The sequence below is a fragment of the Xyrauchen texanus genome, chromosome 15, assembly GCF_025860055.1.
Source record: "Xyrauchen texanus isolate HMW12.3.18 chromosome 15, RBS_HiC_50CHRs, whole genome shotgun sequence".
NCBI classification, from domain to species: Eukaryota; Metazoa; Chordata; class Actinopteri; order Cypriniformes; family Catostomidae; genus Xyrauchen; species Xyrauchen texanus.
The window spans coordinates 758,715-772,338 of NC_068290.1; the positions used below are offsets into that span (position 1 = coordinate 758,715).

At 39.5% G+C, this 13,624-nt stretch overlaps 1 protein-coding gene across 2 annotated transcripts; it reads right to left on the reverse strand.

The window, feature by feature from the left end:
* Positions 1-4,949: 4,949 nt before the first annotated feature.
* LOC127655871 (nuclear receptor coactivator 7) lies at positions 4,950-12,457 on the reverse strand. 2 transcript variants are annotated; one of them, XM_052143898.1, is made up of 7 exons: positions 12,402-12,457; positions 11,157-11,307; positions 7,988-8,113; positions 7,698-7,850; positions 7,522-7,617; positions 7,369-7,442; positions 4,950-5,708 (listed from the first exon to the last, which is right to left on the reverse strand). In XM_052143898.1, exons 1-7 carry the CDS (start codon positions 12,425-12,427, stop codon positions 5,573-5,575), a joined length of 762 nt encoding a protein of 253 aa, XP_051999858.1. In that variant the 5' UTR covers positions 12,428-12,457; the 3' UTR covers positions 4,950-5,572. The 2 variants fall into 2 exon arrangements, with proteins under 2 accessions (XP_051999858.1, XP_051999859.1); XM_052143899.1 differs by lacking the exons at positions 11,157-11,307; positions 12,402-12,457 and adding an exon at positions 8,407-8,537.
* Between the last annotated feature and the right edge of the window lie 1,167 nt (positions 12,458-13,624).

The following is a 13,624-nucleotide window of genomic DNA, read 5'->3' on the forward strand; positions in this document are numbered from 1 at the left end:
CTCAGGACCTTAGGGAACAAAAAAAATCCACATCAAAATACTGCCATAAAAATACTATATATTATTTTCCACTTTCACTGACTTTTAACCAACATCAGTTCTGATCATAACTACCAAATATTCGTTCATTTTCAGGATTTTAACCCTTTAAATGCCAGTTTGTTTATATAATGCCACTGTTGTTTTTTCACACACACACACACACACACACACACACACACACACACACACACACACACACACACACACACACACACACACAATTCTATCTGTATCATGTATTCAGTTGTCCTGCAGGTCTCTATAATACAGTGAACAGTGAATAGGGGAAAAGATTGTATTTGCTCCATAGGATAAACATGAGGAAATGTGGCGCCATCTGGTGGAAAATATTATAAATTTATATTTTGAAGTCAGGGCTCCAGAATGAAAGCATATCATAGAAATCATGATTTTATGCTTTAATGGCACAGGGATCAAATATTGCAGTTTTAATGGGTTTCAATGGGGACATTTGTGTCCTGAAGGTCTTGAATGTAACTATTGTGTCCACAGTGTATTATAGATGTATTATAGGAACTGAGGTTGAAATATAAAAATTCCCCCCAAAATACACAAAATGTATGCTGTTGGCATTAACACAAAAATGTCCCGAAGGTCACACAAGGGTTAAATGAATGGGAGAAAGTGGAAAGCTCAACCAAGAAGCTCTGAGCACCCAACAGTCAACAGATGTAGGAAGGAGATTTTGGTCTTTCTCCATTCAAGTAGATAGAGGCTGCAATGCCATGACTGGAAATATCCTCCCGAGAGGACGTCCCCAAGATGGCCGACAGTGACTTGCTGGAAAGACTTTAATGATTTTATTTTCCAGTCTCTTCTGATTGGTCAACTGCTCCAGTCTCTTCTGATCGGTCAACTGCTCCAGTCTCTTCTGATTGGTCAACTGATCCAGTCTGCTCTGATTGGTCAACTGGTCCAGTCTCTTCTGATTGGTGAACTGGTCCAGTCTGCTCTGACTGGTCAACTGGTCCAGTCTCCTCTGATCGGTGAACTGATCCAGTCTCTTCTGATCGGTCAACTGGTCCAGTCTCTTCTGATCGGTGAACTGGTCCAGTCTCTTCTGATCGGTGAACTGGTCCAGTCTGCTCTGATTGGTCAACTGGTCCAGTCTCTTCTGATTGGTGAACTGGTCCAGTCTGCTCTGATTGGTCAACTGGTCCAGTCTCTTCTGATTGGCCAACTGGTCCAGTCTGCTCTGATTGTCAACTGGTCCATTCTGCTCTGATTGGTGAACTGGTCCAGTCTGCTCTGATTGGTCAACTGGTCCAGTCTCTTCTGATTGGTCAACTGGTCCAGTCTGCTCTGATTGGTCAACTGGTCCAGTCTCTTCTGATTGGTCAACTGGTCCAGTCTGCTCTGATTGGTCAACTGGTCCAGTCTCTTCTGATTGGTCAACTGGTCCAGTCTCTTCTGATTGGTCAACTGGTCCAGTCTGCTCTGATTGGTCAACTGGTCCCGTCTCTTCTGATTGGTCAACTGGTCCAGTCTGCTCTGATTGGTCAACTGCTCCAGTCTCTTCTGATTGGTCAACTGGTCCAGTCTGCTCTGACTGGTCAACTGGTCCAGTCTCTTCTGATTGGTGAACTGGTCCAGTCTGCTCTGATTGGTCAACTGGTCCAGTCTCCTCTGATCGGTGAACTGGTCCAGTCTCTTCTGATTGGTCAACTGGTCCAGTCTGCTCTGATTGGTCAACTGGTCCAGTCTCCTCTGATCGGTGAACTGGTCCAGTCTGCTCTGATTGGTCAACTGGTCCAGTCTCTTCTGATCGGTGAACTGGTCCAGTCTGCTCTGATTGGTCAACTGGTCCAGTCTCCTCTGATCGGTGAACTGGTCCAGTCTCTTCTGATCGGTCAACTGGTCCAGTCTGCTCTGATCGATGAACTGGTCCAGTCTGCTCTGATCGGTCAACTGGTCCAGTCTCTTCTGATTGGTGAACTGGTCCAGTCTGCTCTGATCGGTCAACTGGTCCAGTCTCTTCTGATTGGTCAACTGGTCCAGTCTGCTCTGATTGTTAACTGGTCCATTCTGCTCTGATTGGTCAACTGGTCCAGTCTGCTCTGATTGGTCAACTGGTCCAGTCTCTTCTGATTGGTGAACTGGTCCAGTCTGCTCTGATTGGTCAACTGGTCCAGTCTCTTCTGATTGGTCAACTGGTCCAGTCTGCTCTGATTGTCAACTGCTCCAGTCTGCTCTGATTGGTCAACTGGTCCAGTCTGCTCTGATTGGTCAACTGGTCCAGTCTCTTCTGATTGGTGAACTGGTCCAGTCTGCTCTGATTGGTCAACTGGTCCAGTCTCTTCTGATTGGTCAACTGGTCCAGTCTGCTCTGATTGTCAACTGGTCCATTCTGCTCTGATTGGTCAACTGGTCCAGTCTGCTCTGATTGGTCAACTGGTCCAGTCTCTTCTGATTGGTCAACTGGTCCATTCTGCTCTGATTGGTCAACTGGTCCAGTCTGCTCTGATTTGTCAACTGGTCCAGTCTCTTCTGATCAGTCAACTGGTCAGTCTCTTCTGATCAGTCAACTGGTCCAGTCTCTTCTGATCGGTCAACTGGTCCAGTCTCTTCTGATCAGTCAACTGGTCAGTCTCTTCTGATCAGTCAACTGGTCCAGTCTCTTCTGATCAGTCAACTGGTCCAGTCTCTTCTGATCGGTCAACTGGTCCATTCTGCTCTGATTGGTCAACTGGTCCAGTCTGCTCTGATTTGTCAACTGGTCCAGTCTCTTCTGATCAGTCAACTGGTCAGTCTCTTCTGATCAGTCAACTGGTCCAGTCTCTTCTGATCAGTCAACTGGTCCAGTCTCTTCTGATCGGTCAACTGGTCCAGTCTGCTCTGATTGGTCAACTGGTCCAGTCTCTTCTGATCGGTCAACTGGTCCAGTCTGCTCTGATTGGTCAACTGGTCCAGTCTCTTCTGATTGGTCAACTGGTCCAGTCTCTTCTGATCGGTCAACTGGTCCAGTCTCTCGAGAAGCAATGGCGTTTGAGCACGTTTACATGCACGATCTTACACCGATTATGCTTAATAAACTGACAACGTGTGTGATCATATAAACGTGTTAAACAGCATTCCTTTATCGATGTAAGGTCATAAACAGCATAAGAATAAGCTGATTGACACGGGTAGATTTTTGCAGGGCCATTTCTAGCTATAAGTGGTATAAGTGGCCCCTTAGGGACCCTGAGCCACCAGGTTGGTAGGTTGTTTTTTTTTTGTCATTCTTGGGTGGGTCTGGATCCGGGACGGCGCCCAATCAAGACTTCGCTCAGGACCCCCATATGCTCAGAAATGGCCCTGTGTGCATATGAACGCGCTCCTTGCCATAAAACCTTGCAAGAAACATCTTAATAACACAATTATGAATATGTGCAAGCACCAATCAGATTTGAGAGCTCTGGCGGAGGGGAACTTACATTTTGGCTTGCTTCTCAAAGTTTCATTGTAGGTCTGTCTTCAGAGGTTTCTATGTTATCATTTGAGATGAATTTCTCTATGGACAATTAATGGACTTTTACTGTTGCACTCTCTTATGATGTCACAATACAAGTATTCAACTGTGTAACAGCACGTTCTCGAATAGAGGGTCATATTCCCGTTTTGATTTACATGAGATCTCCTCGTTGTTCAGGTGCTGCTGACATCAAGACTGTGAGAATAAAGAAGTGGAGCGTTTGACCCAGTGTTCAGAAATGTGGGACCAAAACATCTCAACACCAGAAGTATGATTTAAAACCTTCACGCTCTTGCTAACAGGGAAGCCAAAAAGGCAAGTTGAGCTTGAGAAGATCTCCGAAAGTTTTTTCTTGCCAGACATTGGGCAGGAGAAACGGGCACGAGAAGAAGTGACCTCATGGCGTGTTGGTGTCAGAGCACCCATCAATTGTCCAGAGCTCAAAAATCACTTACGAGACCGTGTGACCGGTGCAATCGCCGACCGCTCCACCGCCCCTCCAATGCCTCATTTACCTGGCAAACACTGGACTTTGCCACAACGCCGTGCCACTGCACCTCGCCTTAGTCCATTTCAATCCGTGCCCCAATCAAGCTCTCAGACAGGTGTATGAAGACGGGAACCTATAGGCTCACCGTCTATTGAGTTAAAGATGGTTTGGCATGAAATGATTAGACCCTTATTAGACCCGTATACATATCTAAAACTCATTTAAAACAAGGTACGTTTACTTGAGGATGTGTTTGCAGAGAATGTTGAATATTATCATGAATATACGACTCACATCTTATCAGTAACCTTATAAAAGCTGTTTTATTCTACACGGAGAGGGTTCACACATGGGGGCGGTCATGTTAGAGTCACATGACATGAATCTCAGTAACCGTCCTGTTATTGGACACTTTCACTCATTGATTAAAGTAATCACGGCTGAATTAAAGTAATCATAGCTATATTTCTACAATTAGAGGTTATTTAAAAGATGCTTTTGTCCTCTTTATTTTGTTAGTAGGCACATGTTTAATACAATCTCTTAACTCGAGGCACAAGCTGAATTGTCGGTTAAGAGCTGATGGTTCATCGCTGCAGTAGTTGCTAGATTAGTCGTGGATTATCAAATGAATCATTAGTTGCAGCCCTAATGAGAACATACTGTAACCACTAGGTGGAGCTGCTCACAAAGTCAGCAAACCTCATTTACAAGCAGGTTTCTCAACACATGTTATATTGAATGACTGTGATGATCACGAGACACACACACAGGTGTCACACAGGTGTCTGATATATACGCCATCCTCACAAGGCAGGTGTGTATACATGCATACCTGTTGATAGGTCAGTATGGACTGTGTGTTTTATTTAATTCTCATTTAAGTTGGCAAATGAAAGAGCGATACCTAACAAGATAATCCGAATAAGTCATGATGCAAGAGCAATGCTTTTTATTAGACATATCAAGGTTTACAAATGCAATGCCAGCACTGCATGAGAAACACAGATGCATACAATAGTTTTGACTACTTTACATAGTTCGAACAACTTATTTAAATACAGTACAAAAATACAGTCATTTGTAGCAAAATCGCACCCATCCATCCGTCATTATCACGTTCTTTCTCGTCAATGCTCTGATTGCTGGACACAAATCAATTAGTAGTATGACATGTAAACATCGGCCCTCTATTAAGTGCATTTTAAAGTGAAGACACGGAGTATCTGACAATGCACAAAGTGACTTTTCCAGGTTAAATAGTCCATGTCCAGGAGTGAATTTATGTGCCACTCTAGACACTTCAAACCACCATTACAGATCTTGAGTTATGCTTTTCAGCATTGTCAGTGTTGTCAGATTTCACTCAGGGGACATTGACTTGTGCAGTTACTGAAAATAGCAACTCCAAACGGTAATCCTGCCCCAACCTGTTTTACTGATCCACCTGTAACCGTTTCAGTTAGGAGTCAAGTTACGGCAGTTTCAGAGCTGGAAATCTTCGTTGCAATGAAGCTGTGTTTGCCAACACCTTTGGCCATGCAGGGAAGAGTCTTGATTTCTCTTCACATGAAGGACCACACCTCCAGATCCTGAATGGTGAAGTCATGATGGAGTGAGAGCGGCTGGTTGTAGAAAGTGTTGCATGAATAACTCGAGCCGTGATACAGGTCAGCATCCAACCACAGGCCAAAGTGTCCACTGAACACACAAACAACATGATCATTAGATAAATCCATCCGTGTGCTTTTACCAATTATCAGTAAAGGATTAGTTCACCCAAAAATGAAAACTGAGTCATTGTTTACTCACCCCTGTGTTGTTATAACCCTACATGTTGTGCTCAGTGATGTCATACAATGGCACAAAAGAACACAAAAGTATCATTCAGAAGTCTAATTAATTATTAATGAGCTCATGATTGTTATTAAAGCATACGATAAGATTTGATGAGAAACTGAAATCTAATGTATTATTTAGTGTAAATGTTCACTGTTGATCTCCTGTGTGTGTTTATGATCGGACACGAGAGCAACAGTTCACGCACCCCTCACGACATTGGGGCATTCAAGCAAAAACTCGTTTTGTTTATCTAAAAACAGTGATAGTGACAGAACACAACACCACTGCACACAAAACAGAGAACAGAAATTACTAAACATGTCGGAAGAGTTTGTAGTCCAAGAATTGATTCATTTCTATGCTCAGCCTTATTTTTTTGGACAGTTTTTGGACCTGTGCCTGTTCACAGCAGACAGAGTTACCCACAAAACTGTCACTCGTCATGGCTAGGTTAGGACAAAAACTCTGATTAACATATACCTTTTATCCAGAATATACCTTTTATATGTCGTTTTCTGTCCGGTTAGGACACGGTATGACTTTGGCTGCCTGTAGCTCTCCTCTAAAAATAAGGCTGGGCATAGAAATGCATCAATTCTTGGACTACAAACTCTTCAGACATGTTCAGTAAGTTCTGTTCTGTGTTTTGTGTGCAGTTGTGTTCTGTTGTCACTATCGCTGTTTTTAGATAAACACAACGAGTTTTCTCTTGAACGCCCCCAATGTCACGAGGGGTGCGTGAACTGTTGCTCTCGTGTCCTATCATGAACACACACAGGAGATCAATGGTCAGTGAACATTTACACTAAATAACACATTATATTTCAGTTTCTCGTCAAATCTTATCATATACTTTCATAATAATCGTGAGCTCATGAATAATTAATTAGACTTCTGAATGATACTGTTGTGTTCTTTTGAAGCTTGAAGAGGTGGTCACCATAAACTGCCATTGTGACATTACTGAGCACAACATGTAGGGTCATAACAACACAAGGGTGAGTAAATAATGACAGAATTTTCATTTTAGGGTGAACTAATCCTTTAATACAAAAAGGACTTGGGACTTAAATTAATAGTTTACCCAAAAATGTATATTCTGTCATCATTTCATACTGTCAAGCTTCAAAACAGACAAAATACACCATAAAAGTAGTCCAAACGACTTGTATTTCAAGTCTTCTGCAGTCATACGATAGCTTTATCTTAATTTTAAGCCATTAAAAGTGATCATTTTGGTATATTTCTCACATAATGGACTACTTGGATTATTGCACAAGAGCCTATTTTTAAGACACCTTTATTGTCTGTTTTGGATCTTGAAATAAACTGTTAATCACCATCTACTTTCAGTATATGGAAAAGACCAGCATGAACATTCTGCCGAATATCTTTGTGTTTCACGTAAGAAAGAATGTCATACAGGGTTGGAACAACGTGAAGGTGAGTAAATGATGACAAAGCTCAAATCTCTGGCTGAACTATACCTTTAATGTCACGCAACAACAGTGATACTTACCCTCCGCCTCCCATCTGGAGCGAGTCGAGGAATCCTCGGACAAAGTAGGAATTTTCTCCACTCCAGCGGAATATCTGCATGAACACAACCCGTTTGAGAACCGCTGACATTACAGCTATTTAACAAACTCAGAGTGACTGAAACAACATTTACCTGAAACTCCGGACAGAAGCTGTACAGGAACGTTTCTCCGGTGCCGTAACAGTAGCTGCTCACTTTGAAGGGGTCGGAAGAGAACGCTCCAAAAACCTGAAAACGATTGATTGATTCATGATTTAGCACATGTCCAGAGTCATGCATGTGCATCGATGACACACTTCTCATCTTACCTGGTTGTTCGTATCCTTGATGACCAGAAGAACAGGTCTGTCTACGTCTGCCATGTGTCTGTACAGCGTGTTCAAACTGATGCCGTGCTCCGCCGTGCTATACAGCAATTTCCACGGATACTCTTGAGTCCGCGCCGGAATGTGATTCATCAGCTGTGAAGATCAAGATGCTCATATAAATATATAGAAATAACGAAGAAACGACATCTTATGCATTCGATCAGTCCATGCATCATGCATCAATGCATGATGGACCAGATGAACGCTAAATGAAAAGTTGAAGAACTTACTCGTTCAAGATGATGCTCCTGCAGAATTTGACTTTGGACTGTTAAAACTGGCAGCAGATCGTCAGATAAAGGGTCTGTGGAGCTACAGAGACTCAGACGACGCTTGTGCGGGTTCACAGTGATGATCTGAATGACACAAAGACACACGGAAAGCATCGTTAACAGTAATCAATCAACGACCAATGAACAGATGATCCACTTGAAACCTTCAAAGCTTTGAAAATCAGTCCAAAAATAGCAACGTGTTCCCTTATTTCCCAAGCGTGACTTAATAATGCATTCAGGTTAATTAAGTTATATTAAACCGTATCAACACATGAGCCTCTGTATTCTGGCTTCAAACTTAAAAGCGTTTATTTCATGCATGAGATGCAGAGATTTTCATGCACTGTCACTGAATTCCTCAAAGACAAGCTCACCTCTACAAAAGGCTCCTCGGACATTTTGGCAAAGTATAAAACCTTCATGCTCTCTGGTAGTGCTCTCATGTCTACTGAGGGTGTTTCTGGAGCGTCTGAAAGTGTCTTGACTCTGTTTGAGTCCTCAGACGCTCTCTGTCTGCTTATATAGAGCTTCCTGCCTCTCTTCCCGTCAGTTCAACCCTAGAGACTTTTCATTTTATTTCCAGCAGAACGCAACATAAAAGAGGAAGTCTTGCCAAATATGGTATGTTAGGACAGTAAACGGTGCGTTTGCAGCCTCATGGCACATAAATGATTGTGTTCCTGGAGAATGACTGAAATGTGTTTCTCAGTCAGATTAAATAGAGAGCAAAATGAGACTTTTGCTAAAGTCTTCTGCTTCTGAGCGATCTAACATGCATCTGCACATCTGCGCTGAGATCTCATCAATGTCTCAAACTGTGCTCAGATATCTCATTACATTCTTCCAAGTCCAAATGATCTATCCACAACTCATTTAGGCGACTCCAAAGACCGTGATTGGCTCATTGGTATCTATTTATCTATCCAAATATTTTTATGGTATAGAGCATTTTTTAAGCAACTATAATATCTGTTTAGTCTGTGTTTAATTTGAGGAAATTGGTGTTATCTAGTTCTTGATCTCATAAAAGATGGCATTTAAAGAATTACATAATTACACAATAATTATGTAAAAAATACAGTAAAAATATAAAAAAAACTTTACAGAACAACCTGTGAAATGTTTGTAATTTACACGGTCACGCTGGCACTTAGATTTACAGTAAAAAATTTCATAAACATGCATTCTGAAACTGTAAAACTCTGTTTACTTTATAAGATATTTGTCAATCACTGTAGCAACTCCAGAAGGGCTCATGAGGACAGTAATGATCAATAAACACAAACACTGAACATCATCAGAGTAACACATGTGAGATTTCAATAATACAGTAAACATCAGATATAACACAGACACCCCGTGTGAGTCACTGATATTACACATGAGGAACACTATTCCCATCAAATATAAAGAATGGAACGGGTCACACAGGGAATTCTGGGAACGCCCGATTATTGTTTTTTTACTGTCATTTTTACAATAATTTACTGTAAATAGTGCATTTACTCAATTGTTCTTTTTAACATTAATTATACAGGAAAATCTTATTTTATACATCTAAAAAACATTTGATTGTAAAATCTACTGTATTGTCTTATAAAATATATTAAAACATTTGACTGTATATTTTATAGTTAATATTTGTTAATCAATTAACATTTTATTTCTGTCGCATTTGTACAGTATTTTACTGTTACAGACATCTTTTACTATTTTGACTATTTTGAATGAAGTTACTGTTGCCCTCTAAAGTTGTCAATAACAAACATTTACTGTAAGTGGTGCTAATGAAACAAATTAAAATGTCACATTTTGGAATCATAAATCTAAACTTTGGCTTCGTGTACGACTAACTCAAAATGACAAGTACACAATTGCAGCCGTGTGGAATACCCATAAACCCTTGCGCTTGAATACACGATGTTTGTTTGGTCAAAACATGAGAACAGGAAGGTGATTAATGTTACCTCTGTTAAACCTCTGCTATAAAGTCTGTTATATTTAAGCCGTTCATCTTTACTCACTTGTACTTGCAGATTTCTGTGCACTTAAAAGTACTGAGTAGAGTCCAGTGTGCCGAACGGCTAACCTAGAGTCCAGTCATAATACCCCTTATATGGTACAAGACATGCAATAACCCAATAATTCAATCAAATCAACGATACTTTAATCATAGATGAGTTCAGATTACTTGAGCCAATAAGTACGTTTACTTAAAAAAAAGCATCGAAACTGATTGCCTAAGTAAGGTCAATTAATTAGATTTTACTACTCAAACATACATTTCCTAAAGAAAATAACGAACTGAGCTCAAATAGTTGTTGCAACAAAATATGCAAAAGCTGTAATAAATGTGTTACGTCACATCAGGGACGGATTATGACTTGCAAAGGCCCTGGGGCCAATTATCTCCAAGGGCCCCCTCCGCCCAAACGTTGTTCTGTGGGGGTGGGGGTGGGGTCGATATTCATGGCCAAAAGGGTTATCAAGCAGGAGGTGTCACCAAACTAGATCACATAGCCTTAAACCCCAGGGCACACCCGGGCAGTCAAGGGCCCCCTGGTAGTCAAGGGCCCCTGGGCACTAGCCCCATTGGCCCAGTCAGTAATCTGTCCCTGCATCACATTAAAAGGAAACGAATCACCGTTTCCATTATAGGCCCTTTTTTGCCAAGTCCTGCCCATTTGAGAGCTTGAACAAACATCATATAAAGCAGCCAGTCTTCCATTCAAAAGCCAAATGTCCAAGAGAGCGCAACAGTCTGGTTCCGGAAGTAAAAATGCGATTTATTTTTTCCCCAAAGGCGATAACTTATAAACCTTTACAATCAGACCTACTGTGAGCTACCATGAAGCCACTCGTCCACGTTATTACAATGTGTCAAAAAATGATGTTTAATAGCAAATTCCTGGTGAAGAACTACACTACCCATGATCCTCTAGAGAAAGATCCACCAATCAGAGACTCAAAGGGTGCCAATCGCCAACTCCCATGATGCATTGTGAATGATGCAGTCAAGTCTCCCTACACTTTCAATCATATATCTGAATAGTTTGCGGCAATATTACTTCTGTAGTTATTATCGACAAGTTTAAATAAAAATGTTACATATTCTTAAACTTACCTGCCAGTTCTTGGAGGCGGGATTCTTGAGTAAACTGTCAATCACAGTCAGTGTATCCCTGTGGACCTTCACTAAGCTCGTCTTTCTGCTGTGTTTACTGTAGATGCTCTCTGGAGACCACTCAACGAAGAACGTGTACAAATGATCGACTCTACAATAAACAGAAGCATACTCGGAGTTATGAACTGTAATCTGTAATCGATTGAAAATGAGCTTAAAATGGAGAATTGAGCACACTTTCCTCTGCCAGATAATATTTACAGGCTGTTATGCACAGTTTGATGGAGTGAGTATCATGGGCAGCGCTAGGGGTGGGCTATGTGTCTTAAGCCCGAAATGATTTTTTATTATCTCGTAGAAATGTCAAAAGTGCCAGTACTTCGGTATCAAGTCGATAGTTAAGAATGAATATATTTGAATATTAATTAATATGCATAAGTAATGAGTATCAAGTGGTTAGTTAAGAATGAATATATTTGAATATTAATTAATATGCATAAGTAATGAGTATCAAGTGGTTAGTTAAGAATGAATATATTTGAATATTAATTAATATGCATAAGTAATGAGTATCAAGTGGTTAGTTAAGAATGAATATATTTGAATATTAATTAATATGCATAAGTAATGAGTATCAAGTGGTTAGTTAAGAATGAATATATTTGAATATTAATTAATATGCATAAGTTATGAGTATCAAGTGGTTAGTTAAGAATGAATATATTTGAATATTAATTAATATGCATAAGTTATGAGTATCAAGTTGTTAGTTAAGAATGAATATATTTGAATATTAATTAATATGCATAAGTAATGAGTATCAAGTGGTTAGTTAAGAATCAATATATTTGAATATTAATTAATATGCATAAGTAATGAGTATCAAGTGGTTAGTTAAGAATGAATATATTTGAATATTAATTAATATGCATAAGTTATGAGTATCAAGTCGTTAGTTAAGAATGAATATTGCCAAATGCATAAATGTAAATGAAATGTAAATGTAAATTCCATAACAAAATTAAATATTAACAAAATAAATACATAAATAAGTTTTATTAATTTAATTTTAGTTGAAAATGACACAATTCTAAGTTAATCTTTAAAAAAATAAAGCAGCTTCTTTGATTGATTGATTGATTGATTGATTGATTGATTTTTTTCATTTGAATTCTATTCCCTTAAATCCACATGTTTCGATTTGGAATTTAGATTCAACACTGTGATTGAATCAAAGCCACTTACTCTCCTACGCTGTATACGACACCCATGTTGATCAGAGGATGCAGGAGTGTGTCGTAGTGCTGGAGACTGAAATCCACACAGACTCACTCGCCTCCGCTTCGTTTTATACCCACATCTGAGCTGAGATAAGCTTCTTTCACCAAAACCCTCCCAAAGTTCCTTTAAGGTCCACCATCATTTCACAACTGGGTCAGGAAGACCACTGAGTGACATATTAACTTCAAATGAGTCTTCTGTGCTGCTGACTGGAGTTCAATAAGTTACTGTGTCACTTCAGATCTGGAAATTTGCTGCTAAAGAGATAAAGTATCTGAACATCAGCGCTTTCTTACATAAACGTGAATAAAGGCACTGTGAAATCATACTTTACCCTATCTACTTACTTAACAAACATGGCTGGTCTTGAACGATTCACCACTGCATGTCATAAGATAAAAATGTTTGTGTAAATAATCTTTAAGTTGAATGTGCTAATTTGCTCCAACTCTGAAACCACTTTCCTTTTAGCTGAAATCCTCCTCAGTCACCTAATAGAGACACTTTACACCAGCCAATCAATTTCTAATGAATAATTAAATATCCCTTTTCACTCAGGACATGTTTCGGATTATGAAAGCGTATCATGTTGACTTTAATGTAAATGTGTTTTCTGTATTATTGCAATATCACATTTGTACTAGTATATAGGTCATATATAGTGCAAAGTGCATATATAGTGTGCATATATAGTGTACATATATAGTACATATATAGTGTACATATATAGTGCATATATAGTGCATATATAGTGTGCATATATAGTGCATATATAGTGCATATATAGTGTGCATATATAGTGCATATATAGTGTGCATATATAGTGTGCATATATAGTGTACATATATAGTGTACATATATAGTGTGCATATATAGTGCATATATAGTGTACATATATAGTGTACATATATAGTGTGCATATATAGTGCATATATAGTGTACATATATAGTGTGCATATATAGTGTACATATATAGTGTGCATATATAGTGCATATATAGTGTACATATATAGTGTACATATATAGTGTGCATATATAGTGCATATATAGTGTACATATATAGTGTACATATATAGTGTGCATATATAGTGCATATATAGTGTACATATATAGTGCATATATAGTGCATATATAGTGTGCATATATAGTGTGCATATATAGTGTGCATATATAGTGTGCAGATATAG